Consider the following 27520-nt stretch of genomic DNA (forward strand, 5'->3'; position numbering starts at 1 on the left):
GCTAAAGCAGGGAAAGAGAATCTTTCTAGAACTGAAAGAAAGGGAATATTTCTAGGATTAAGGGAAAATGTCATGGTTACTTGGTGGCTGCCCAAAAGCCACAGAGATGGAGTAATATGTCCTTGTGAATTTAACTGAAGCAAATATTGTTTATTTATCAATTAAAGTGTTTTCAAATAAAGCTGATGGGTGGAAAACTGGGACAAAAAGCATCCTAGAATTGCCTATTCAAACACAGGGTTTGAGTTCAGCTCCTCTGCTCATTGAGTTTACAGAGGTATTGTTAGGCAGGGCTGTGTTCTCAGTGAGGGGCTCTCCCAGGAATGGAACTTAAAATAAAAAAATAAAATAAAACCGATGCCCTTCATTTAATGAGGAATTCTCCTGCAGAACTTGATTGAAGCCCAATGATACTTTAATGGTAACGACCGGTGTGTAAAGGGGGACAATAATTCTGTGGAATTAAGATGAGGCTCTTCAGCTGAAATGCTTCAGCTGAGACCTGGTGCTCACACATTAGGCTCCTGCTGATTGGGAATTCTGCTTCCTCCAGGAGCACAGTGATTAAACAGGTCCTGCAGTGGCAGGGAGGGGTATGAGGCAGCAGAAATTGGTACTAACAGTGGTCAGCTTTGAACCAATGTCCTTTTTTAGGAGCAAAAAGAGAAAGGTCAGTAATTGCCCTCTGTTTTCAGCAGAAAACATGACATGGAATGTTTCCTGGCAGGTACCCCCCCTCCTCTAGATGCTCTAGGGAGGAAGAGAAAGGAAAAATAACAAGGTGCATCCCTGGGGAGGTTTCCTTCCTGACCTCGGAGTGGTTGGATCAGTTCATCATCAGGCACGTGAGCAAAGCTGGCTGGGGCTGGGAATTCACCCAGCTCGCTCTAATCCAGAGCTCTGAGGGGTCTGTGTCACTCAGGGAAATGGAAAATGATTAAGAGGGGTGGGATGATATTGGGAGTTAGGAATGTAGGCTGTAGGAAGCAAAAAGGATAGCGAGGATAAAACACAACTGCTCTAAATTGAAATCCTGCTCAGGCTGATGGGGAAGGAATGGACCAGAGACCCCCGTGGTCAGGCTGGGATATGGATAGGGATCACTGAACTGCTGTTAGAGGTGAATACTACATGGAATAATCATTATGGGGGACTAATTTCCCAGGTATGGATTGCAAAACAAATGCAGCTGGTGTCAGCAGAGCCTGGGCCTGTTAGTAGGGGGGCAGATTTCTTCATCAGGTACTGACTGACCCAACAAAAGGTGATGTTATTTTAGATTCTGTGTGAGTAAGGGAAGGACTGACTCAATTGCAAGAGAAAAAGTGCTCAAGGAGCTTAATGTGCTCAGATCTGAAGGCCAAAAATCCATGGGGAAAGAGAGTTCCCAGAGTGATGTCTCATCCATTAAAAACAAACCATAGATGAGATCCACTCTGTCTCACACTGTCAGCAGAAAGGAGGGGGATTTGTGCATTGTGCCCCTCTGATTTCTTGTTTGGGTACAACACACAGGATTAACTAAAGTCAAAAGGGACCAAAATGACACTGGAACAGGTGCAGGAATGGGCCATTAAGGGGACAGGGGCTAGACAAGAGCTTGGCTCAAATACTTGCCCTGAGGAGGGATGGAACTGCTCCCTGGAATTACCCTCAGGTAGGTCAGGAAGGCAAATAATAATTTTATAGCTAATGTTAAGTATAAACTGACTAGGAATGAATTTAGGCTGTAAGCCACAAATTCCCTCACCATCAGCCTTTAAAACAAGATGAGTGTCAAAGGCAGAAGGTGGAAATGGTTGAAAATGATTTTGTGAAAGCAGCTGCATGGTTTGGCTGTGGATAATAGCAGGAGACAAGGTGCCAGTGACCCAGGAGTGGTGTCCAAGCCCTGTGTCCCAAGAATTTTCCGAGACCCTGGAGTGAAGGCCAAGTACCCTGTTTGCTCTGTCAGCCCCCGGTTTGCAGGCTCAGGGTCTCAGGGAGGATTTCCCAAGGAATTCCATGGAAGTTTTGAGCAGAGTGAGGCTGCTGACATTTTTTTCACGTTATTTAATTTATTCCTAATCCAACTCTGAAGCAAACCCATCATATCCAGGCTCTCCTCCTGTGTTACTCCCTCAACCAAAATTCCTGTTGACATCAATGGGAGCCCTGTCCAAGTTCAGGCAGCAGGATGAGGCCTGACATCTTTCCTTCCACTCAGCTGGAAAATTATTATTATTATTAATAATAATAATAATAATAATAATTTTTTAAAATCCTCATAGTAGGTTGTTTTGGTTTTTTTTTGAAAAGTTGAAATAACATGGTGCTGTGACTAGAGAGTTATAAGGGAAAGTGCATCAGGAATGCAATATTGTTTCCAGATGTACAATGTCATAAAGAATTTTTTCCACACTTGGAATGGTAACAGGAATTTTTTGAGAGAGATCATTTACACAGTGATGAGATATGTTACATGTAAGTAAATGCCTGTATGCCTGGAATGTTTGTACCGTATGTCTAAATAGGTGTCTGTGACTGATACAGATTTTATATCTGGGGATGTGAATGGATTTGCATATCTGTGATTTGAAGAGCAGCACACTTTAGAATATAAAAATACTGATATAACAGAGGAGGGGGAGGGAAATTTGTAGTACCCAGGTGAAGGTTTATAAAGAAACACAACCCCCTGAGCTGTGCAGGGAGGTGAAGGAGGGGCAGTGCAGCTCAGAGAAGCCAAGTTTAATGTGCTAAAGACACTTTGTCTGGATGTCACGGGAGGTGAACCCTCCCCGTGGGTTCTGAGCGGGGATTGCATTACAGAAATCCACCTGGGAAACAAAAATAATGTGGAGATACAGCTCCAGCACTTCTCCAGGACTGCTGGGGAATCACTGGTTTATGGCTGTGGCCTCTCAGCTGATAACAAGACCTTTGCAGATTGGCAGGGAGAACCTCAAGGACTGCGAAAACACAGCTTAGAATCCTGTAATTCCCTCAGTGCTCTGAGGGAGATGAGATCTGTGTTTGGAAGGATGAAGGAATAACACATTGCCCTCTCTCTTTCTTTCTTGCTGTCCTCTGAAACCCCAGCAGAGGTGACAGTTTGGTCCAGCTGTTGGGTGGCACAAAATCTTTAGGTTTTATGCTGTCTGTGCCCAAATTTGGCCCTCAATTACCAGCATCCATGACCTATTTTGTTCTCAGATCATTCCCTTTGGATTAAACTTTGCATTAACAAACGGTTTTAGGTAAAAGATCATCCATTGAGAATAGGCAAAGAAGCCAAACCATCATACACAAGAAGTGGTGCCATCAGGGCAGGAAAAGAAAAACTCACCAGAGCCATTTGCCAGTGCTGTGGGCAAATGTGAGAATTTAAATCTCCAGGGAAGTTTGCACATCACCTTTCATCAGCACTAAATACAGGGGTATTTTAAAAAGGGCTTGGACTGGTTTACGACATTGGGAGAACAAGTGTTGTTGATAAATACGTATTCAGGAGGGTATTGGCAAAAATGCATAGAAATGGTTAACAAGGTAATGGTAAGAAACGTTGACCTTGATTTGTTTAGCTAAGATGTAAAGATTTTTGAAGGTCAAAGGTGTTCTTGTGTAGTGTTTTGGAGTCTAACTGTGTCTGACCCTCTAACATTAAGCTGCTGTGGCCTGCAGTTTTGAAGAGTGAAGCAAACCAGGGGGAAAGAGGGAAGGGGGAGAGAACAGGAAATGGAGTGAGGTGTTTCAGGAAGTTGTCAGGAGTTGACTGATTGATTCCAGATGGAAAGGGTCACCCTTCGTGACCCAGGAAATACTCACTGGGGGAAAGCAGTTGGCTTGTGAAAGGGAAGGGCCTGGGAGTTAGAGACCATGGTGGAATGCACATTCCTCCTCCTTTTATCCATAAAACATTGGTTTTTAATCTCCAGTATAAAACAATTGTATTGTGACCTCCATCAGGCAAGAGGGAATGGCTGAGGCAAAGGAAGGAAGTTCAGTCATTTTGATGCCATGATCTCCATGTGTCCTTTCTCCACACGCAGATGAGGAGTTGGGTGGTGGTGGTGTAGCAATGACAAAGGTCTCTGCTGAATTTCAGGTTACAGCAAAAAAGGTCCCAAATTTTGAGAAGGTTCTGCTCCAGATCTGAACTTTGCATCTCATCCTGTCCCCGAGAATTCTGTGTTTATTCAGCCTGGGTCCCAGCCGGTGACAGGCCAAGTGGCTCTGGCCCTCCTGCCATGGATGGGAGAGTTGGATAAAAACAGAACCACATGTGGAGAGAGGTCCAGAAGTGCATCTTCCATTCCTGCTGGCTCGGGGAGAAGAGGATGCTCAGCACGTGTCTTCTGGGCTGGTTCCTGCCGTTACTCTGCTGTTGCTGTGGGGGTCTCTACATCCCCTGCCAAAGAGTGGCTCTTGTGTTGTGCACAACTCAAACGGTGATTCCAACACTGATCTCTGCTCTGGGACCAGGGACAGGACCCAGGGAACAGCTGGAGCTGTGCCAGGGAGGGTTAGGCTGGATATCAGGGAAAAGTTGGATACCAGGGAAAGGTTCTTCCCCCAGAGGGTGCTGGGCACTGCCCGGGCTCCCCAGGGAATGGGCACAGCCCCGAGGCTGCCAGAGCTCCAGGAGCATTTGGACAGCGCTGCCAGGCACAGGGTGGGATTTTGAGGTTTCTATGTAGGGCCAGGAGCTGGACTGGATGATCCCAGTGGGTCCCTTTCCACTCAGGATCTTCCATGATTCTGTTCTATGTGAGAACACTCGAAGCCTGCCTCTCTTCTCTCTTCCTGGGAGCACGTGGGTGTGTATTTATCCCACTCGTGTAAGTGAGCTCAGAGATGTCTCTATTCCATAGTGTAACTGTATATACAAGACACTTTTTATTTACATTTGGTTGCAATTTAAACACTTGTCGTAAATATTTCAGACACTGGAATAATTCAGGCCTATTCCCCTGTTGCCACAGTGTGCTCTGGGCTGGCCAGTGAGAGATTAAAATTTATTTCCATTGTTTAAGGGAAAATAATGAAGTGCATCTGAGTGGGCTCAGCTATGTCATGCGGGAAATGTTCCCTTTGGATGGAGTCGCACCCCACCCTAATGGGAATGAGGAAATCAGTTGGCACACAAAAGCAACACATTCTGTGACAAGAATGCTTGAGAAGTATAAGAGTACAGGATGACAAGAGCCTTTTGGAATGAATTAGAGTTGTCTCAAGAAAGAAAGTATTCTTTAAGCTTGCCTAAGCCCGGGGAGGGCAAGGTCTCTCCTGCTCTGTGCTGGATAGAGTTTTATCAACAATTAGAGCTTGACATTCTCTTACCTCGGCTGTGACAGCTGAGGCTGTGAAAATCCATGAACACATCCAGGGCATGACTCTCCATGGCTGTGCATTACTGTAGGTGGGGCAGTGGGATGGAATTAAGCTCATTTACACCAACAAATTGTCAGAACCACCCAATCAGAGGGCATCTTCTTTCAGGAGTTAAAACACTGTTTGTTTTTCCCAGAAGTTTGTGGTTTGAAGTCACACATATTTCTGGATTGATGGGATTTAGAACTTTGGATATTGTAAAAACTGAAGTGGGATTAATTAACATATAGAGTTGCTTCCTCTAAGAATTCAAACTGGAGCCCAGTCATGGAGGTTGAGGTTTAAAACCTGCTGCTTACTTTGGGGTGCTCAGGCTCAGATGATTTTCAGGAGGCGCTGTGCACTTGCACATCAAAACCAGACATGATACTAGGTCCTGTTTCCACGGAGTTTCCATCCTGCAGGAGCTGGGTCATTACACCATGAGGCCTCTGTACAGCCCAGAGGATGCTGTGTTAAATGCAATTAATGCACTGAATGAAGGCTGAAAATACTTTCTCTCCTTCTCGTAAACCCCTGCAGGGTGTGCTGCCATTTTACAAAACAAGGGTTTAGCCAAACTGAATAATTAATCCCTAACAAGTGGAATTTCGAATGAATTTTTTACCTGGCTGTTTTTTCCTTCTCTTTCTAAATATTCAGGTGGTGCTATCAACAACAGTGAACGTGGATGGGCACGTGCTGGCAGTGTCTGACAACATGTTCGTGCACAACAACTCCAAGCATGGGCGGAGAGCGAGGAGACTCGACCCCTCGGAAGGTGGGAGTTTTGTCTGGAGAGCAGAGCAGAAATTACCCATTCTTCCATTTCTGTTTGTTTTCAGGAGGGAAGGAGAGCTAAGGGGGAGCTGCAGAGCCTCAGGGGGTTTGGGGAAGGCAGAGGCAGGAAAACAGTGTCTACTGCATGCAAAATATGATCTCCTCACATCTGAGGGACTGGCTCCCCCTCCCCCTGCAATTTATTAATTAGTATGTACTGCGAAGATGAAAAACACAGAAACACCAAGTATTATCTAAATTTCAGCCCTCTCATTCAGCTGGGATAGATTTGATTTCAGGCAAATTAGGCAAGATGACATCTTAGTTAAACAGAGCCATTCCAGCACAAGATGTGTATGAAAAAGTGTCACTGGTTCCCTTAAACAAACTGTGCACGGAGCCTAACGATGCGCAGAGGGAGCTGACACTAATTGATGTGAGTTTGTTTGGCTTAGCCAGACTCATGGCCAGCTCCAGGATGGGTTGGGGACTGTATTCAAGCAATTATAAATTCTGGTATCTGTTAAGTTTCAAAACGTTCGGCCCCTCCTCTCCCTCTTCATTCCCAAAACATTCCACCTCCCTCATGCAGACAGTGCTCGAAAATGACTGGAAAATGCTGGAAAATGCTGGAAAATGCTATCAGTGCCTGCTTTTCCCTCCCCTGCAGCCACTGAAAGTGAGAAGAGCTGGTGATGTTAGTAGAAAAGACAAGCAAGGATATTATTTCATTATAATGTTTTGCTGCCCCACTTCTTAACTGTGCCCTGTATCAACCTAAAAGAAGAATTAATGAACTGGAAGAAAATGATTGAATCAGTAAAGAATTCAGAGTGGTGTTAATTCTCCCCCAGCGGGCAGTGAAATGGTAGAAGGAAAATCCCAGGATTCCTAGCCTAGGAAGCCATCCAGTTTTTCCTTGACTGATTGGATGTGATTGACTGGCTGTTCAAAGGAGTCTCATGTTTTTGGAGCACTGCCAAAGTTCCCCTCCACCTCTGACCCTGTCAACATTGGGAATGGAGTGATGGATTGACTTTGGTTATGGCCTGGAAACCATATTGGGTTCCTGATGGGATGCATAGTCCAGAGGCCTTGAACATATGGAAGAGAGAAATAAAAAAAAAATCGGCTCTATAAAATCAAGAAAATTATTAGAAATTGTCTCCTGATATGAATTGGAGGAGACATTTGATATTCCCATATCTTCTTTCACCCATTGATAAACTTAATGAATGTGACTCTACTTTTTTGCCACAGGGTTTGTGTTTGTGGGATCATATGCTGATGAGTGGGTGTTATTTTGGTTTTTTAAACAGCCTCTGCACGATCATTTAAGCGTTTCATTTTTACACCCACTACAGTTGGCCTATTAGGCTTTAATGACACGATGTTAAGTGCCAGTAATGAATAGGCAAGTAATTAACACTTGCAAGGCAGAAAACACTCCTTTATTTATTTATTTATCAGCATGCTGGGGTTTGTGGAGTGGTGAGCAGCCTTCATGGGTGAATGGCTGGAGGGGACTTGTCCTAGGCCTCTGCCAGCAGTGGGAATTCAGGAATTCCCAGGTGTGGATGGGTGGAGCTGCTCTCAGCTGCAGTTTTGCATCACTTGGGATGTTTGATGCTCACAGGAATTGTTCCAGGATTTACACCCAGGCCTGCAAACAGCCTCAAAGCTGTTGGGGGGATAAAAAACGACACCTTAAAGTGATGCTTCGATGTTGCTTTTGTTCCGTGCAGCCACGCCCTGCATCAAAGCCATCAGCCCAAGCGAGGGGTGGACCACGGGGGGAGCCATGGTGATCATCATCGGGGACAACTTCTTCGACGGGCTGCAGGTGGTGTTTGGGACCATGCTGGTGTGGAGTGAGGTGGGTACAGCTGCCCCCTCGCCCCGGAGCTGGGGAAACTTCCCTTTTCTGAGGAGGAGTGGGGTTAATTCCTGTTCCTGTTCTGTGGTGGTGTGTGAGGTGGGACATACAAACCTGTAGGAAGGGAATTCATGGAATGTGTTTTCCTTGCTGTGTGACACCCAGAATGGAACTGAACAATTCCAGGCATCTATAAAATCAAAGAAATGATTAGAAATTGTCTCCTGATGTGAGCTGAAGGAGACATTTGATATTCCCACATCTTTTTTTATCCACTGATGAACTTAATGGGTGTTACTCTACCTATTTTTCCACAGAGTTTATTATTTACACAGGTTCATTTACACAAGCAAAGGTAGAGAAATAAAGAAAGGGTTTGAGTTTGGGAAGGAGAAAAAAATCCATCTGGGCCTAGGAAAAAGCCATCAATTAACCAGTGGGCTTAACAGTACAAGTTTCTTGATGACAATTTATCCTAAAACATGTGATCCTCTCCTGGAGGCCAGGAACTAACCCAGGTGTATCCCTCTGCTGATCTCCAGCGATAATAAAGAGCTTCTAGTGCGGCCTGTAATGGCAGGACAAGGGGGAATGGTTTTGAACTGAACAAGGGTAGAGTTGGAGATGAGGATGACATTTTTTACCGTGGGGCCTGGCACAGGTTGCCCAGAGAAGCTGTGGCTGCCCCATCCCTGGAAGTGTCCAAGATTGGATAGGACTCGAAACAACCTGGGATAGAGGAAGGTGTCCTCTGGGGGTGGGACTGGATGATCTTTAAGGTCCTTCCAACCCAAACTTTTCTGTTATTTACTCATGAAGTGAAAGAATAGAACAGACACCTGACAGTGCCTCTCCTGTTGCCATTCCCAGCTGATCACCCCTCACGCCATCCGCGTGCAGACGCCTCCCCGGCACATCCCTGGCGTGGTGGAGGTGACATTATCCTACAAATCCAAACAGTTCTGCAAAGGAGCACCAGGCAGGTTCATTTACACAGGTAAGTGCCTGGGATTTGGGCTGCAGGAGCTGTGTCAGTGATTGGTATTGACAACCCTTGGTTTGATTGATTGATTGATTGATTGATTGATTGATTTACCCTGTTGCTCTTCCCAGGCCACTCTGACAGTGGTGACATTTGGGTGTGTGAGGAGGTGGTTTCATAAAGCATTTTTACTGCACGTTAATATTTTTCCCAGCTGCTGTCACAACATGGGTCTGCCTACAGAATATACAACCAAATATTTATGTTCAACCTGATTATATTTGAGCTTTTCTTTCCTTCTTTTTTTTTTTTTTTTTTTGAAAGAGTCACACTAAGACAGATTGTTTGAAGAAGAAAATGACAAACTGTTGGAAAGATGAATATAAAAATTAGCTATACATTTCAAGGGTAAATCTAATGGCACCAAGAGGCTGTTGTGGGAGCTCACCTGCATCCTGTAACGTGCTTTTATATCAGCGTGTTGTGCTGGCACTGCTGCACTTCCGGGGCTCTCAGCATTTCCACTCCAAAGTGCTCTCACTCAGGGTGCTGCAACCTGGCCATCAACATCCTCTCATCGCCAAAATGGGATGTGTGGACTTTTCCATAAGGTTCCCACATGGAAAACTCCCTGGAAGAGTGAAGCCAGCAGGGTTCTGTAGACATGTAACGACGTGCTGGAGAGTACAGCAAAAAACCCAGAGAAATGGTTCATTGGAGGGGAATGGCAGCTGCTGAACCAACTTCAGCAGTTGAAGTGAGAGATAAAATACCAAAAATGAGAGATAAAAGCCTATCTTTAAATCACCACAACCAAACATTTAGTCCCCGTGTGTGCCTTCATGTGGCCAGGATACAGGTTGCACACACATCCCTGTTCTGAACTGCTTTCCTTTCATCAGCTGCTCCTGGAATAAGACATTTGTTCTCTGCTGCTAATCTTGCTGCAGCCTCATATTCTGCTTTTAATACGACACAAATTCAAATTCTCTGCTGCTGTAAGTGGTTCCATTATAGTTCCCTTGGCTTTAATAACACACCAGTTTATGCCAGCTGAGGGCACATCTTGTAGGCTTTCCTAGCTCAGCTTTGATCACAGCTCTGCATTTACTTTGTCACAGAGATGCTAACCTGGAAATGTGTATATCAGGGAGATTTGGAACATAATTTTCCTTGCTGAGCAGAAATCCTCCAGGGGTTACCTTGTCAGAGCAAAGCAATATAAAATCATCTGTGGGAAAGGTTGGGCTCTGGGCTGTGCTGTATCTGCCTCCGTGCCAGGATCCAGGGAGGGGAAGGTGCTGGTTTGCTAAATCTTGTAAGGAGATTGGAGGTCTTGTTGTCTGCTTGTGAGAAACAACACTTACAAGGATGCAGAGAGCTCTCTAAATAGGAAGAGTGAGTTCCCTTGGACAGAAAAAGCTGAGGTGACAAAGCATTTCCTGCTGTCACTGCTTTAGCCTGTGAGAGACACAGGGAAAAAGAGACTTCCAGGATCTGAAGAGGCTGACAGGAAAACCAGAGAGGGACCCTTCATCAGGAACTGTAGTGACAGGACAAGGAGTAATGGGCTCCAACTGCAAGAGGGGAAATTGAGGTGAGATTTAGAGAAGAAATTCCTCCCAGTGGGGATGGCAAGACCCTGGCACAGGATGCCCAGAGAAGCTGTGGCTGCCCCATCCATGTGAGTTTCCAAGGCCAGGTTGGACAGGGCTTGGAGCATCCAGGACTAGTGGAAAGTGTTCCTGCCCATGGCAGCAGGGTAGAACAAGATCGTTTTTAAGGTCCCTTCCAACCTAAGCCATTCCATGAGTCCATGATTCAAACTTTAAGGCCACGGGTGCCTTTTCTCTGTTAACACCTTAGAGGTTGGGTGTCCCACTGCAAACGCTGTTCTCCCTCTGCCTCAGTTTTATGGGTTCAGGATAATTCTAGAGTAGTCCAGACTTTGATTCTCCTGTTTTCCCTGTGCTCTGCTTTCTGGGGTAAATCCAAGGTGAGCTGCAGAGCTGTGCTGAGGTCCTGGGATGTGGCCCTTTCCCACATCTCCCAGGGCGATATCAGCACGAGCTGCTGCCACTCGGGGTAAGTCGTGCAGATCTTCACAACATCCTCCTCCTGCAGCAGTCTGATGTGCTTTGATGTGTGGTGTGATAATTAATACTTTCAATGTCAGCACTGTGCTGGGTGGGTGCCACAGCCGGGCCCCGCAGAGAGGGGCTGAGCTGCCGCTGCAGCTCTGGCAGATGCAGCCAAGTGTCGTGGCAAAACTTGCTCAGCTGTGAGAATTCTTCTTCCCCTCCTACTCCAGTGAGTCAGAATAGCTGTGTTTAAGATGAAAACACAGGTTTTGAGAGGTAAAGAACATCAAAGAGAAAGCACTGTCCAGACTCTGAGCCTCACATAAATGAAGTCGGGTAGCTGGTGACACATTTGGATCTCTCCCTACTTTCATACAACAAATCTGTTAAAGCAGTCATGCTAGAGAGAGGTTTACAGGCTCACTGATAGTTCAGCTTGTTCCCTAGGTGGCTTCTCTTTTTGTGCATACATTATATCATGCCATGCCCAATTTTTTAAACTATGTTTTGGGAAGTTCAAGAGACCCCTTGAGCCTGAAACTCTGGATTTGAGGGTTGCCGAAGAGATTTTGTATCTGAGTCCGTTTTCTGAGGGCTTTCATTTCAGGTATCTGATTTCTAGGAAGTAATGACCAGCCTGCTTGTGTGTCAGACCCCTTTATGGTCTCTGAATCCATGAACCCCAAAGCATTTGGATATAATTCTGCCATATTTCTGTGTAACACACCCATAAATCACTCCTGACCCAGCAGCTCTTTCCTCAGTGGAAGTGGGATTGTGGGGAAGCTGCTTGAACTTGCTGGTGGATTCTCCATCCTTGGCCTCCAGTTGGGAAGGTGTCATTTACTCCTCCAAATACTTGATGTTGGTCTTTAGCAGGATTTCACGACAGAGATATTTTTGTTCCATTAATGAGTAAAACCAATAGTGGGCAATTTTGTTGCAGGCTGCACAGAAAACCTTTGTGCTGAAAGACATAATGTACACATTGATTCAGGATGGCTGAGTCCCGTGAACAATTCAGTGTTGTCGGGAAATGATTTGCTGCTGTTGATCTATCAGGATGAAAATGTCCATGTCAATCCATTGGAAAAATGTTTGTTGAATAATATCCAGCTTCTTCTTCCTGAATTAGCATTTAGCATATTCCCATTGGCTATTTTTAGTAACTTTATATATATATACACACATATATATATATATATATATATATATATGTCTGAATTCCTATATATTTCACATTTCTTCAGCTTAAGGTACATAAATTAATAGATTTGCGATCAAGAAGAGAAATGACACATAATAATGATGTTTAGGCTCTTGAGAGAATTGGCCTCTAATTCTCCAGATTATTGGCAAAATAACCCACTCCCCAGAAAACCCCTCTTCCCAAACAGGGTGTAGATTCTGTGGCAGTTGAAATGTGTATTATTAAACTCCTTAAGCAAACCAGAATGGTTCCCAGTGGAGAGCAAAGACATTCTAAGTATAGCCAAGACTAAATTCTCAGGTCTGGGTTTTCTCTGCTCAATTCCCACTCGATTATCTCCTGCAATATTTAAACTTCATGCCATGCCATAATTATTTAATAAAAAGTAAATATAAAATGTATCTCAGAGGGGAATGTGACCTTTTACCTTCATGTTGTTATACCAAAGGCAGACAGGGATAAACAGGGAACCTGGATCAGTGTAAAAGTCTGTCTCACTTGATGGGTTCATTCTCCTGGTGCAGGAGATGGCTCTCCTGTGAGGTGCCAGGATATTTTGGATGGTTCAATAAGAGCCATCAGCATCTCTTGCAATGAGGGATTTTCAGCTGTGCCAGTGCCACCAGTTATTTTAAAAAAATAAAGATCTTTTTTTTCCCCAAAACGTCCCACAAACGGTACAAGAGGGTCTAAGCCAGCACTGAGCGAGGGTAGTGCTAAAGGACTTACATATGTTACTTATTAAATGTGTCATGAAATTCTTCGCAGGATCCTCAGCATGAATGTGTCGTTTGTGTTAAAATGTGCATTCTGAAGAATAAGGAAACTCAAAGAAAAACATCCCTGTTGGTGCACAGTGGCACCGCTGAGGTGTTGGAGGCAGGCAGAGCCCGAGCACACAGAAGGCTGCAAGCTGACTTTTGGGTTCTGCACCAATTTAAATTGGAGTTTGAATAATCAGGAATTCGATCATTATTGCTGCGATTTCCTAGCAGAGACTCTGAAAGTGTCTGAAGTTTTCTGAAATCATCAGCGATGCCAGTAGGGCTCTGCCAGCTATTGCTAACTGAGGATCTGGGTCAAAATATCCTGGTTTATCCACCAGAGATTAAGATCATTACAGGGAAGTGGCGGCGTATGCAGAACACACAACTGGGGAAGGGAATGTGTCTAATGAAGAGCTGTGCCCTACTTTGGGACTGCAAAACGTTGGGGGCGTGTGTGGAATGTGTTTATTAGAGGAGCAAACACAGCTCTCTGATTTCTTGGCTGTGTAACCAGCAGGAAGGCCTGCTCTGGAGTGTATTTGTCTCATAATTTGCTTTATTACTGTCATGGTTTTGTCCAGAGTGAAACATTCACCCTTAAAGGAGTATTTTGTGACAGTGCTGCTGCATCTTCCAAATTATTCATTCGGCCTTTGATAGAGGATGAGAAGCCAGACAGGGAAACTGGAGCAGTTTTAAGTGCAGAAGTCATGATTTCTTTGTTCCCCTATTGAGACAGAGCCATATAAAAATACATGTTTAGATACACTCATATAATGTGGGGTCTGATGCTTTCCTTCCAGCTTTAAATGAACCTACCATAGATTATGGCTTCCAAAGACTGCAGAAGGTCATCCCAAGACATCCTGGGGACCCCGAAAGATTAGCTAAGGTAAAATAATTTTAAGCATTTCACTCAGCCCACAAATGTGTTCTTTCACTTCTAATTCATAAAAGAGACACAATTATATCTTAAATGACAATCACATCTGAGTTCACCAAGTCCAGCAAGAATGGGATTGTGTAGAACCCACATTGATTTTTATGTGTTAGAGCTCAAACAGTCTCTGTGTAATTTTGCTGTTAAAATGAGTCCAGGGAATGTTCCCAGTTCATTGTCCTTGTCCTCTGCATTTATCCGTGGTGACAAATCCCTGAGCCCAAATGCTGTGTCCATGCCAAGGAATAGACTGAATCCTACACACGTGCGTGTGTCCATGCAAAAGCAAACACTGAAACCTCCTGGGGAACGGGGACATCTGGGATTTGTCTCCGTTTTTGGTGCTGCTGAGGTGGAGCAGGTTCAGGACTCTGGAGAGCTCCGGGTCACGGAGGAGCCCCGGACGCGGCATGGCCGGGCCAGGGATCAACACCCGGTGGCTCCAGAGGGACTCGTGGTTTGGGGGGGCTGCTCTGACCCACTGTGAGGGCTTCAATTCCTCAGGTACCTGGCAAATAGCACCTGCTGAAGGTACTCAGGCTTCAGAGTGACCACACACAAACAGTGGAGTCACCTGACAGAACACTAGCTCATGGTTTTATTTTATTTATTTAATTACTCTATTCTATTCTATTCTATTCTATTCTATTCTATTCTATTCTATTCTATTCTATTCTATTCCATTCCATTCTTTTCTCTTCTCTTCTCTTCTCTTCTCTTCTCTTCTCTTCTCTTCTCTTCTCGTTATATTTATTTATTTTAGACTAGTCTAGTCTATTCTACCTTATTATATTAATGATTTAATTTTATTTATTTTTTCTCCTGTTCTACTTTATTATTTTATTGTATTTTGTACTTCTTTATTTATTTGTATTTTATTTATCACATATTTACTTAATTCATTGTAATTTTTATATTTAGTTTTATTTAGTATATATTTATGTTACTTTATTTATATATTTCAATCTTATTTTATTTATTATATATTTCATTTAATTATTGTTTCTTATTTATTTATTTTCTTTGTTTACTGTATATTTGTTTTACTTTGTTTTATTTAACAGAGCTATTTTTTGCCATTAAAACACCCCTTTCCCTCTCCCCCCCGCAGGAAATGCTGCTGAAGAGAGCTGCTGACCTGGTCGAGGCCCTGTATGGGACCCCCCACAACAACCAGGTCAGGCTGGCGGGGGTGGGACGGTCCAGCCCCAGCCCCTGGGGAGGTTCCCCCGTTCCCGGCGCTGAGCCGTGCCCTGTCCCGTTCCGCAGGACCTGATCCTGAAGCGTGCGGCCGACATCGCCGAGGCGCTGTACAGCGTCCCCCGGAACCCCGCGCAGATCCCGGCGCTGTCCAGCTCCCCTGCCCACAGCTCCATGATGGGCATCAACTCCTACGGCAGCCAGCTGGGCGTCAGCATCTCCGAGTCGGCGCAGGGCAACAACCAGGGTGAGCCCTGAAGCGTTCCCGGAGCTCTGGAAACCCAATCCAGTCACATTCCCAATCTGTTGGAATTGTAAAAAGGAGAACAAGGGCCCGGTGTCTCTGGCGGGGGGAGAAAATTGCAGTCCAAAACCAATGTGGTTGATAAGAGCAAAACTCCATTTATTAGCAATCCAGAGGCACTTATATAGTATACCAGCTCGTTAACTCCTAAGTGGCTTAAAACTTATCAAAGCGCATTTCTACTTCTACCTAATTGGACTTACATTGGCAAGCTTCTACAGTTACGTTATGATTAAAAGAATTCAGAGTTCACCTCCCTTCTCTCCCGGTCTTATCTGAACAGCTTCAAATCTTCAAACTCCCTCTTTGTTCCCAGCCCTGTTTTTTCTTCACACAAGAATTTTCTCATGGAGAGTTTTTCTCACACACAGGCCTTTTGCTTACAGGCCTATTGCTACAGCTCTTTTATTGATCCCATAATTCTATCAATGATCCATGCCCCTGATCCTCTAACCATTCTTCAACACCAATTGTTTTTCCCTGGATCAGTTCTCCAGCCTGTCCATGTGCCCAGTGATGGCTTTAACTCTGGGCATCCCAAAGGGTGGTGCTTCCCCCATGTCTTATCTGAAATAATTTTAGATTGCTTTCTGATACCAACTTGCCCCTGAATTCTCTCCCTGTCCCCCTCAAAATATTAATTTCTTGGATTATATCTCTGTTTTCACAAACAGCAATGGCAGCAGCTGGGAAAAACCTCACACAGAGGTTTTCAAGCCTGTGTTTTTAAGGCTGCTGCTTCAGTGTTAATCTTACCAATATTCATGTATTGTATGCATTACATTTACTCCAGATACACTATTGATTGTGAGGAAAGCAACCCATAACACAATGTATTAACATTGGAAGAATTATCAACTTTTCTGTCTCCTGAATATTTTGATTTTCAGCCCACGCTGACTGTGGCTGATTGCAATAATCGGCTGTGTTTGACACTCTAAGGCAGCAAACCCAGGTCCTATAAAGTTAATTTTCTATCTGCCAAGTTAAAACTCATCATGAAGATAATTTGGCTCATTTTTTTTGAGGTCTTAAAAGCCCTGAATTAGAACCTCATAATATAAATGAGCAGAACTTACTTGACTGGATATACTTAAATATTATATCTAAACAGCGACTACTCTTAATGTAATTTTCATATCAATCTCTCCAATGAAAGCTTTTCCATGGAAAAACCCTTTTGCAGCTGGAATAATTATTTTGTCCTTTTATGCTGGTAGCTACAGTGTTCAGGTCTCTTTTTGGAGTAAAAAAAGGCTACATTTTGGCTCTCAAATATTTGTTAGCAAAATACAACAAAAATCGGTTTTACTTATCCAGTTTATTCTTTCTCCCAGGTAGAGTAAATTAAAAGTTAAACTACAAACTTTATATGGGTTATAATTTCCCCTTAGTAATGTACTTGCTTTATCTGTAATTTATCTGTAATTAAACAATTCAACAATAATTTGAAGACTAAACCCTCCCCCATTCAACAGTAGAAAATCCCATATATTATAAATTCTACCCCGGGTAAACACACAATGTAGTCCAGGTCTTGGAGTGAATTAAAAATTTTAATAAATCAAATTTTATTGGAAAAATATACATCAGATCACTTCAAAAAGTTGGTTTAGAACTTAAATTGCAGGAAAAAACACTGATTTTATTAGTATTACCTAAACATCTTAAACAATCTGGATTTAAATGACATTTATTTAAGCAGGCAATGCACAGGAGGAAGATTTAAGCCACAGAGGTGTTGTGAAATGTGCTTTATTTCCAGGCTACATCCGTAACACCAGCAGCATCTCCCCCCGAGGGTACTCGTCCAGTTCCACCCCCCAGCAGTCCAACTACAGCACCTCCAGCAACAGCATGAACGGCTACAGCAACGTCCCCATGTCCAACCTGGGCGTGCCAGGCTCCCCTGGCTTCATCAACGGCTCTCCCACGGGATCCCCCTATGGATGTACGGCCTCACCCTCATTTCCACCCATTCCACCTCCTCCTGCCTCAAAAACCCAGCAAAAATGGCTTTAGTGCAGGTTTTGTCAAAGGTTCTCTTCGTGTTCGGGTGTGTTGCGGTACAAACTAGAAAGTGGTCCCATTTTTGGGGTGTTGTTCTTGATTTTCCTCCATTTTCTTATCCTTATGCAGATTCCTGAGTGGCAAAGCCACAGTGGGAAATGAGGTGCAATTTGCAGCTCTAGGAAGCAAGTGGCCACTGCTTTTAGCACAGAGACTTTTGCAAATCCTGGGTAAAAGCCTCTCTGAAATAGTTTTTTATGAGTTTGAAGGCATTATCAATAACTGAGAGCTGAATTGGGGATTAATTTCCTGTGGAACCATATTAACTTCATAACCAGAAACATAGCATACAATGGAATTAAGCTCTCAATTTCTGCTTGTTTCACCATGAGCAGCCACTCTTCCTTCCACACCTTCATTTCCCTCTGGCTAGGGAATGTGTGAAAAACAAAAAAAATACGTAGATAGTGTAAGTGAATCATTAAATATATGTTATATGTGTATATACTAAAAAAGGATGAAAAGTTAAACAGATTATTTTTATTTTCATTTTATTTTATTTTATTTTATTTTATTTTTAATTATTATTATTATCATCATCATCCCCTCTCCTGGAGCTTTCCATAAGGAAAGGACTGGGTCTCCAGCATCTTGTTACTGTGATTTCAAACTAATACTTCCAAGAGACCTGGGAATTCACATGAAATATTGTTATTTGTTCCTCCTTTTGCTGAGGAACGGCTGATATTGTTCTGGAAGCTCAGCAAACAGTTCTTTAACAAGTTATTGGACATAGAAAGGGGCTTATTTCTTGCAAGACACTTCTTTTAAAAGTAGCCAATTTAGAGTAAAATCTAAGCAGCAGCTTGAAACCAAGGAAATTGAATTTTTAAAAAACTGTGGAAGACACAGGATTTGCCAACCTTCCCAAATTCCAAGGACACCGAGTGGACAGGCCATTACTGTTCCTATTGTCTCTGTTTTTCCCTTGATGACTTTCAATTTTCTGGCATCTTCACCCTTAATTTGGAAAGAATTAAGCACTGTTTCTTCTGAACTATTCAGTTTAACTCCCTCTCTACTTCAGACTTACTCTAAGTATACTCACTGAGAGAATGAGACCTCCTTTGAGAGGCAAAACAAGGAAGCAGGCAGTGGATTCTTGAAGCAGTTTTACCCAATTTCTGATGAGAAATCCCTTTTTTTTCTTTTGGCAGTGATGTCTTCAAGTCCAACAGTCGGCTCCTCCAGCACTTCTTCCATCCTCCCGTTCTCCTCCTCCGTGTTCCCCGCCGTCAAACAGAAGAGTGCCTTTGCTCCTGTCATCAGACCCCAAGGGTCCCCCTCTCCAGCCTGCTCCAGTGGCAACGGGAATGGGTTCAGAGGTGAGCAACGTGTTCCTATTAACTCACACGAAAACTTTCATTTGGGTAAACGCAGCCACCACCCGAGTGCCACCAACCACCACCCGAGTGCCACCAACCACCACCCGAGTGCCACCACACGGATACTGCAGGGCTCAGGAGTGAAAACCTGCCCCAGCCCAGCTGGATTAAAGGACTAATCCAAGCCTTTGGCTTTAAAGAAGGGGCCAGGCACTGATTTCCACCAGGAAGGGTCTGACCCAACGTTGCTTTTCAACCCCACAGTGGTTTGGGTTGGGAAAGGACATTAAAGATCCTGTTCCAACCCCCACCACAGGCAAGGACATATTTCCTTGGAATATAGTGGAATACCAGCTCTTTTGTGGGGAATGACTTCTCCTCAGGCTTGGGGGACTTGTTAAACAGAGCAGAGTTAATCCTCAGCTCTGTCCAGAACACAAACCTGCTGCAAGGTTTAGGCTCAGCCCGGGAATTGAGCCCCACAGCCCATTTACAGCCCTTTTAAAGGTGATCTGTGAAACAAATGTGAGCAGTGAGATAAGAATGGAAACCTGTACCAAATTCTTGCTTTTAACAGGCTGGGGGGGTGTGTGCAGCACATAAATATGCTCCAAGTCTCCATAAAAAATGCCTTTATAGGGCCTGGGAAGTCATCTGGCTCCTTCAGCCTTCACTAGAGATAGCCTAGGAAACACAACTCTGGGAACTGAGCCGTGCCAAGAGCCAGTGGTAATTCCAAATGAGCCCCACAAACAGCACCTGTTGGGCTGGGTGTGATATAAACCCTTAGCTGGGCCACAGGGACTTGCAGAAAGTGTGATTATTTTATGTAATAAGGAAATTCTAAGTGTGCTGAGCAAAACCAGTTACGTTTTTAAAAGCTAACTCAGAGAATTCTGAAACAGCTTCTTCCCCTGCCCCAATTACATGAAAATCCACACTTTTCTAAGATCATTTTCTCCCCATGAATGGGTAGATCCATTGATCTCACCATGTGAATGCGCAGATTTAAGTCTGTTTTAAAGTTAAACTTGTCTAACTGTTGAGCCTAAATATTAAGGAGTTACCTGCGGTGATGCTAAACACAAATCAGAGAGAAAACCACTCAGGCTGTTCCTGGGAGACAGAAAAAGGACAAATCAAAAATCTACTGGAGTATTTAAATAAATCATTTTCCTTAAGGTAACACTCAAGGCTCTGCTTAGAAAGGGTTTATCTCCCTTTCAACCCATGAAGAAATAAAGTACTAGAAACCAGGTGGTGCCACTTTTGCCATTTGGTGTTCACATCATATTTTATCCAGTCTATAGATCAGTAATCAATGAGAGATTCTAAAAATGGAGCTTTAGTACTAAATATTACAAAATCTCAAAGCTAAAACCTGACATCCAGCCATTTTCACTGATCAAAGCCCACTCCTGAGCTGGTCAGGATTAATCTAGGAGTTAAGGTTGTGAATAATTGCAGAATTAGCAAAAGCAGAGATAAATGGATACAGAGTTTATTAACCACGTCCCTTTCTTTGTGGGATTTCTCCCTGTACATCAACACAGACATAAGTATATTAATATTCTACAGCTGTTAAATTTAAGTACCCAGCAAAACAGGACTGGTCAGTGACACAACAAGAAGAAACAAGGTTTGTTAGGCCAGGTCTTGGTAACTGTTGAACTCTTCCAGCCATGGATGCAAATTCCAGCTGAAATATTTAAATTGATGCAAGCTGGGGAGCACATGCTCTGGAAAGGATCCAGGTACACACAGCCTGATATCCAAATTAACGTTCCCACAGTGCTGACAGACAGATGTGGCCAAAAAGTCAACGGGAGGCTCCCAAAGAGGCTTCTTGCCTGGACTGAGGCAGTGGGAGATGGATAATCCCCTCTGCCAGGCCATCCCCTGGGGCTGGAAACCAGGGATAGGTGTGCTGGGCGTGGAATTTAGGATTTATTTACTTATTTATCAAATTTAGGCATCAGTAAATGCTGCTGGAGAGAGAATAGCAGAAGCACAGGGCAAGCAGTGAATATGTGCAGGCCCCTTCCCAAAGGCCATTAACTCTGAATTTCCCCACCCATAATATGTGCAAAACATCTCCTCAATATATGATAATAATTATATATATTATAGACCTATATATTTACATTTAAAGGATGATAATCTTTATCATCATTATTATTAGTATTATTATTATTATTATCATCATCATCATCATCATCATCATCATCATTATTTACCAGCCCCTCAGAGCATGCCACTTTCCTTGCAGGCAGCAATGAAAATCTAGATTATAGCTTCGATAGATATCAACCACAGCAGTGTTTAAGCCTGGCTTAAACCAGCCTAAACAGGAGCAGCTGTGCAATCTACGTCCTCAGATTTGCATCCCCATTATTCACGCAGTTTACAGGGAGGGTTTTTTTTCCAAAAATGTATTTTAGGAGGATTTGCTCGCTGTGAGAGTGGGGACGGGCTGGGATGGAATTCCCAGAGAAGCTGTGGCTGCTCCATCCCTGGAAGTGTCCAAGGCCAGGCTGGACGGGGCTTGGAGCACCCTGGGATGGTGGGAGGTGTCCCTGCCTTGGCAGGGGGTGGGATGGGATGAGCTTTAATGTCCCTTCTACCCCAAACCATTCCATGATCCTGGAATTCAGCGTGAATCCCCTTCCCAGTTCTCATGCTGGAATGGCAGCGAGTCCTTTTCCACGCCAAGACAGTTTTCCAAAGGCCACTTGTACTCTCCAGGCTTATGATGATTATTAATTACACCCATTAAAGGTGCCTATCACCAGATCATCTGGGTACTACCCATCTTTGATTATTTATTTATAAAAAAATTCTCCAACCTTGTGACAATTTTAATCAAGTGTTTCAGTTGATAATTGCAAGCTGTCAAGGTTAATACAATAAGGCTCATCTCTAATTCTTTTTCCATTTCCCTCCAAGAGGAAAAAAAAAGACCCTCTGGGATAATGACTGGTGGTTGCTATATTCCCAACTCATCAGGGAGTGTCCTGCATTGAACCACCTTTATTGAAAAGTTACATCGATTCAATATATAGTAATACAGGCAAAAATAATTACAGCTTTGCTAGCAGTGTAAGACCTTAATCCAAACCTCCCAAACATTCAATAAAAAGCGATCCGGGCTGGGAATAGGCTTTTGACAGTGCAGCCCCAACGGGGAGTGGAGGTGGGGTGGAAATGGGCAGAGCAGGGTGTGTGAAAAGAGAGAGAAGCCTTGAGATGAGCTGGGGAAAACCAGGTGAGAATTCCAGCCAATATTCCTCGACTGACTCGTTCTTTGTTGCAGGAGGAGAGGCTGAGAATGAAATGCCAGTGACACAAATTGGGCTTTGCTTGGATTTTCTGTGTTCTAGAACTTGTTAATCATATCATGGAATCACAGAATCCCGGGACTGTTTGGGTTGGGAGGGACACTAAAGCCCATCCAGTGCCATCCCCTGCCAGGGGCAGGGACACCTCCCACCATCCCAGCCTGGCCTTGGACACTTCCAGGGATGGAGCAGCCACAGCTTCTCTGGGAAACCTGTTCCATTCCAATACATATATTATTTTATTATTAATATTTCTAACCCTACAGTAAAAAATGTACTTTCATTTAAAGCTAAGAAACTTCCCAAAATGATGCATCTACAAGTATTCTCAAAATATTTTTGAAGAGACATGGCAGAAACTCAGGTTTAAACTTCACTTTGCTTTGCTGGAAGTTTTCCCTAATTAAAAAAAGTGAAAATACTGTAAAAATAGTGTCACAAAAAAGCATTTATGCCATTATGGACTGACTCCTGGGGAACAGAGCTCAAACTACACTGGCACCAGCCCCTGAATGGCTGAAACTAAGCCATGCTGAGCTGTTCCAGGGGTGCAGCCCCTGTGCCCAGACATCCAACAGCCAGAAAAGGTCACCCCAGATGGGGACAAGCCAGGCACCGTCTGTGCAGGAGCTCCTTTACTGGCTTCAGGCAAAAGACCCAGCCAGGACACCTCAGACAAACAGTTTAAACTCCTGCAGCCAGCCTGGATGATTTTGCCTGGAGCAGAGCAGGAGGATTTGCTCCCCTGGGATACCTGTGGGATGGAGCCAGCACGCAGGGCACGTGCTCACCTCTTCCTCCAGCCCAGCAGAGCCTGGAGCAGGGCAGAAATCCAAGACTAAATCAGGTTTTCCTTTCTAAGGACAGAAAGGCAGGCATGGGGTCAATGCCCAGCTCTCCATTTGGGTTATTTTGGGGTTTGGGGGTGAGGAGAAGGAATGGAGCAGCATCCTTGGTGTCATCAGAAATCCTCTCTTCTAATGCACTCACACATATCCCAGAAACAGGCATGAAAGTGTTTACCTGCTTTATTTAGGGTTGAAAACATGAGGAACAACAGCAAATTCCAAAGCAATTACAAAAAGTATCTGTTTGACTTCAGGCTGTTGGGTTTCACTTTCTCTTTCAGCTATCTGCTAAAATTGGCCGGGACTTCGGCCCCAGTCAGTAAGAAAATATGAAAATATTTATTTTCCTATTGTACTAAATCACAGACCGTATCCACAATTGTTTAAAAACACAGCTCCAGTGACAGGCTCGTGTTAGCTCATGAACTTGCCCAAAGCACTTTTGTAAACCCTCTCAACAAAAAGGTGAAAAGAATTCTCAGGGGGACGGGGCTTTAAGCACACCAATAATCCCACAAATTCCAGTGAACGTAAATCTTTGCAGGATTAGGACCTCGCACTGCACCGAGGCCCCTTTGAAAACGTGACTCACTCATTTGTTGTATAAATACATCTAAACTCAACTTACTCCTCAAAACCTTGGGGAGCAGCACCGGTTCCAGGCAGCTCCAAATGTTGCTGCTGTTGGTTACGAGGAGTGGAGCTGCAATTAAAGGCAGGAGAGTGACTAATAAATAATTTACATAAGCGCAGAGTTCTGGGAGTGTGCCAGGTAAGGCTGCAGTGGCTCAGACTGTGGGGCAAACCCAGCGAGGAAGTGAGGCTGCTCCATTGTTTCCACTGGAATCAGACTGGCAAAACCCAGCCCTGGGCCTTGGCCCGTGCTTCAGGGCTTGGAATTCCCTGGCTCGGTCCTGCCAGCAGCACAGGGAGGGATTCCCTTGGCTTCCACACCTTTCCTTGCTCCCAGCCCTTCCAAGCAGATGAGCAGGGTGGGTAGGAGCAGAGACGCTGCTCGGTTTTGGTTTTTGAGGATGGTTTTGAGTGTTCAGCTTGAGAAGTCAGAATTTTGGGGACAGTTCTGAGCAATGTCCATCTCCAAGGGCTTCTCTCCAGAGATAAGCACCCAAAAATGGGAAGGTTTTTCTGGAAATGCATGTGCATTGAATTAATCCTCTCTCTTGCATCCTCTTAATTACCCTGGTGGGCCTTGGCTTTTCACAGAATCAGAAAATCATGGAGTGGTTTGGGAAGGGACCTTAAATCTCCTCCAGTGCCACCCCTGCCATGGCAGGGACACCTCCCACTGTCCCAGGCTGCTCCAGGCTCCATCCAGCCCGGCCTTGGGCACTTCCAGGGATCCAGGGGCAGCCCCAGCTGCTCTGAGAATTCCATCCCAGCCCCTCCCACCCTCATAGGAAGAAATTTCTGCCCTTTTCCCCTGGAATAGCCCTTTGCCCATTGCCTGTGTCACGGTCAGTTCTCACAGTTCTCATTACAGCACCCAAACATTTAAAGACACTAAAACTCTAATTTAACCTCAGATCAGGCCCTTCTGTGATTCCTGACTGCTCACAGGAGGATGAAGGGCTCGAATATATTTTGTTCCATAACATTTTGCCACAATTTCATCTTTTTCGCTTTTCTTTTTCAGCCATGACTGGTCTTGTCGTTCCCCCGATGTAAGGAAGGGGCAGCTTTGCTACTCTCCCTCTTCCCTTTTTTCCTCTTTTTTTTTCATTTTTCTTTTACAGCACAAAACTACTTATTGTGATGGACCACTAAAAGGAAAAAAATAGCACTACAAGCTCTTTTTTGGGGAAAAGCCAGGCCCAGGGAAAAAAAAAAGGAACATTTTTTATGGATTGGACAAGATAGAAGTCTGCATCTTTTACCTGTTTCATATTTCTGACACAACCACATCAACTCCTCAAACACTGGGAATGAAGAATCAGCAAGAGCCAGGATGAACAAGAGTTGGCAGGATGGAATCAGAAATGCAAAGTCTTTCCTGGAAGACACGAAAACCTTCCTAAGATTTGTAACATATTCGAAGGAAAAAAAGAAATTGGCAAAATGATTCAAGCTTGATATTTTGGATACAATTTGTTTTACTTTGTAGGGGTAAAAAAGTTGAAGTTTCTATTTTCTATGGAGCCTTTCAGATATCGATTTAGTTTATGCAGAAAAAACAATTCAACAAAACAGGGTACCAGCATGAAAGAATTTCTAGGACAAACAGACATGAATGATGGAACTTTGGTGTATGTGTGTATTTGCTTATAGTTTAACCTCTTTAAAAAAATGTAAGATGTTTTACAATTATTTAAATAAATAAACTTGTAACTTATTGTATGTAGAGGTAGAAATTAAACCCTTTTTTGGATTTTTTCCTCCAGTTGTACAATGAAGAAAGATGATGCAAAAATGTAGTGATAAGTTTGAGATATATTATTACTGCTGCAATTGCTCCTCACTGTTTTCCCCCTCTTACTGAATTCATGAGCAAGGATGTATAGGATTCTTTCTGATTAACAAAACCCTCAGAAACTTTTACCTACATTGTGCTAAACAGGTCATGTAGGAATTTTTCACCCTCCTCATCTTTCCCCCCTTTCCATTTTTTGCTTCAATTAAACTATTCAGGTACTAAGATTAACTGCTAAGTCTCAAAGACCCAGCTGACGAGTGAGTGGCACTTAGGGATTTGAGTGAATCGGATTTTTCATGAGGTACTGAGTTTATTTTATAGGTTCAATGTATGAATTAGGAGGGGAAGGGTTCTCTGGGGTTTTCCATGTAGTTAGAACACCTTAAATTCAGTTATGCTTCATATTAAGGGTGCATTTATAAAGGGTGAATATGTATTGGAATGATTTATGCACTTTTATCCTGAGTCATTAAAAATGGTAAGTATTTGCCAGTTATATAATGAAGTTCATAGAGGTAATCAATTGCTTTGAATTTTTCTGCATTTTAGCCTAAAAAAAGAGTTTAGTTCTCCTTTGCATCACCTCTCCTGAAATTGGAAGGTGAGGACAAGTCTGATAAAATCAGTTACGAGTTATCCAACTAAACCAGAGAGCACTCAAAAGAATTTGGGTGTTGGAAAGCCATTTTTAGTGGGGAAAAGAATAAAAATCATCTACACTACGGAGACCCCTCTAAAATTCACACAACTCACGGCTGCATGGAGAGTTGTTCCCATGGAAACACCTTGATGTTAATCAATAAACCCTAAATAAGGCCCCTGGATCTGAACTTGTCCATTTGGCCAGTAGTTTTATGGATGGATAAGGAAAATTGTGTTCTTGGTGATCTTTAGGGATGGTAGAAGTTGTGATGGGCTCGGGATGGCCAAACTGGGACAACTTCCATGGCTGAGCTCATTTGGAGCTGTTGTGGAGCTGATTGGGATTAGGAAGAGCCAAAAATCCTCTCTGCAGATCCACAGCTCGATGATGATGGGAGGCTGAGGGGGGATCACCTGATGGAGCCTCACGTGAAGGACACGGTTTGGGCACAGGGCTGCCTGTGCAGGAGAGTAGGGCACAGAATCAGAAAACCCTGAAATGATTGGGTTGGGAGGGACCCTAAAGCCCATCCAGTGCCAGCCCTGCCATGAGCAGGGACACCTCCCACTGTCCCAGGCTGCTCCAAGCCCCGTCCAACCCCGCCTTGGGCACTTCCAGGGATGGGACAAGGTCCTCCAAGTTCCCTTTCCTGGTGTAGTGCACAGGTCAGTTTATGGGATAAACCCATTCACTGCACGTGGAGTTTTAAAGGAGGGACTGGAGACACCAACTGGGCTGCTCTGGCCATTCCTGAAGATGTCCCACTTGTTGGGAAGGGGCTTTGCTTTGCTGACCGTGCTGTGAGGTTTGGCATTGTCTTCATTCGGTGCCTTCTCAATGCCATTGAGTCCCATTTTGAAAAGGGCTAGGGGGGTTAATCTCTTCTACAACTCAAGGCCCAACTTCTATCAGCAAATTGACAATTTAAAGAGAGATTTGGTGAGAATAATGCGGGTTTAAGAAACATGGATAGAGTTAGGCTTTCACAGCCAGGCTACTGAAACTGAGTTCCAGAAAAAATGAAATAAAATAAATCCCTGTTAATTGCGACTGCAGGCTGATTGTCTCTACAGGTTCTCTGAGTGCCCTTTGTGCCACCAAGGATGTGGCAGTCACTGGAGGTCAACCAGCACCCCTGAAACCAAGGGAGCTCTGAAATACCAAGGAATCACAGATGTTTAAAAGTCTGGAGTTGTCACTGTACCTCTAATAACACAACGGGGCACAGGGTCTGACCTGGACATTCCAAACAGCAAAACAGCAACAACAAAACCCCCCAAGTATTTCGTATATTCATAGGTACTGGTATCCCAGCAGGGCTAAGTGGGAGGTCCAAATTCATGTTTGGAATTATGCATTTATCCAGGGATAAA

General features: G+C 43.9%; 1 protein-coding gene across 2 annotated transcripts in view; it reads left to right on the top strand.

The window, feature by feature from the left end:
• The window catches only part of EBF2 (EBF transcription factor 2), a 120101-nt gene extending 94369 nt beyond the window's left edge, over positions 1–25732 (top strand). Inside the window, exons 8-16 of one of the 2 annotated variants that reach the window (XM_048287482.1) lie at positions 6016–6133; positions 7878–8008; positions 8879–9005; positions 13852–13940; positions 15100–15165; positions 15258–15435; positions 17258–17443; positions 18720–18887; positions 24728–25732. In XM_048287482.1, coding sequence (XP_048143439.1) covers positions 6016–6133; positions 7878–8008; positions 8879–9005; positions 13852–13940; positions 15100–15165; positions 15258–15435; positions 17258–17443; positions 18720–18887; positions 24728–24759 — 1095 coding nt within the window. In that variant the 3' untranslated portion in view covers positions 24760–25732. The remainder of the gene's footprint in view (positions 1–6015; positions 6134–7877; positions 8009–8878; positions 9006–13851; positions 13941–15099; positions 15166–15257; positions 15436–17257; positions 17444–18719; positions 18888–24727) is intronic. The other variant, XM_048287484.1, reaches the window with a different exon arrangement.
• Positions 25733–27520: the final 1788 nt, after the last annotated feature.

This window comes from Corvus hawaiiensis, chromosome 27, assembly GCF_020740725.1.
Source record: "Corvus hawaiiensis isolate bCorHaw1 chromosome 27, bCorHaw1.pri.cur, whole genome shotgun sequence".
In the NCBI taxonomy this organism is placed as follows: domain Eukaryota; kingdom Metazoa; phylum Chordata; class Aves; order Passeriformes; family Corvidae; genus Corvus; species Corvus hawaiiensis.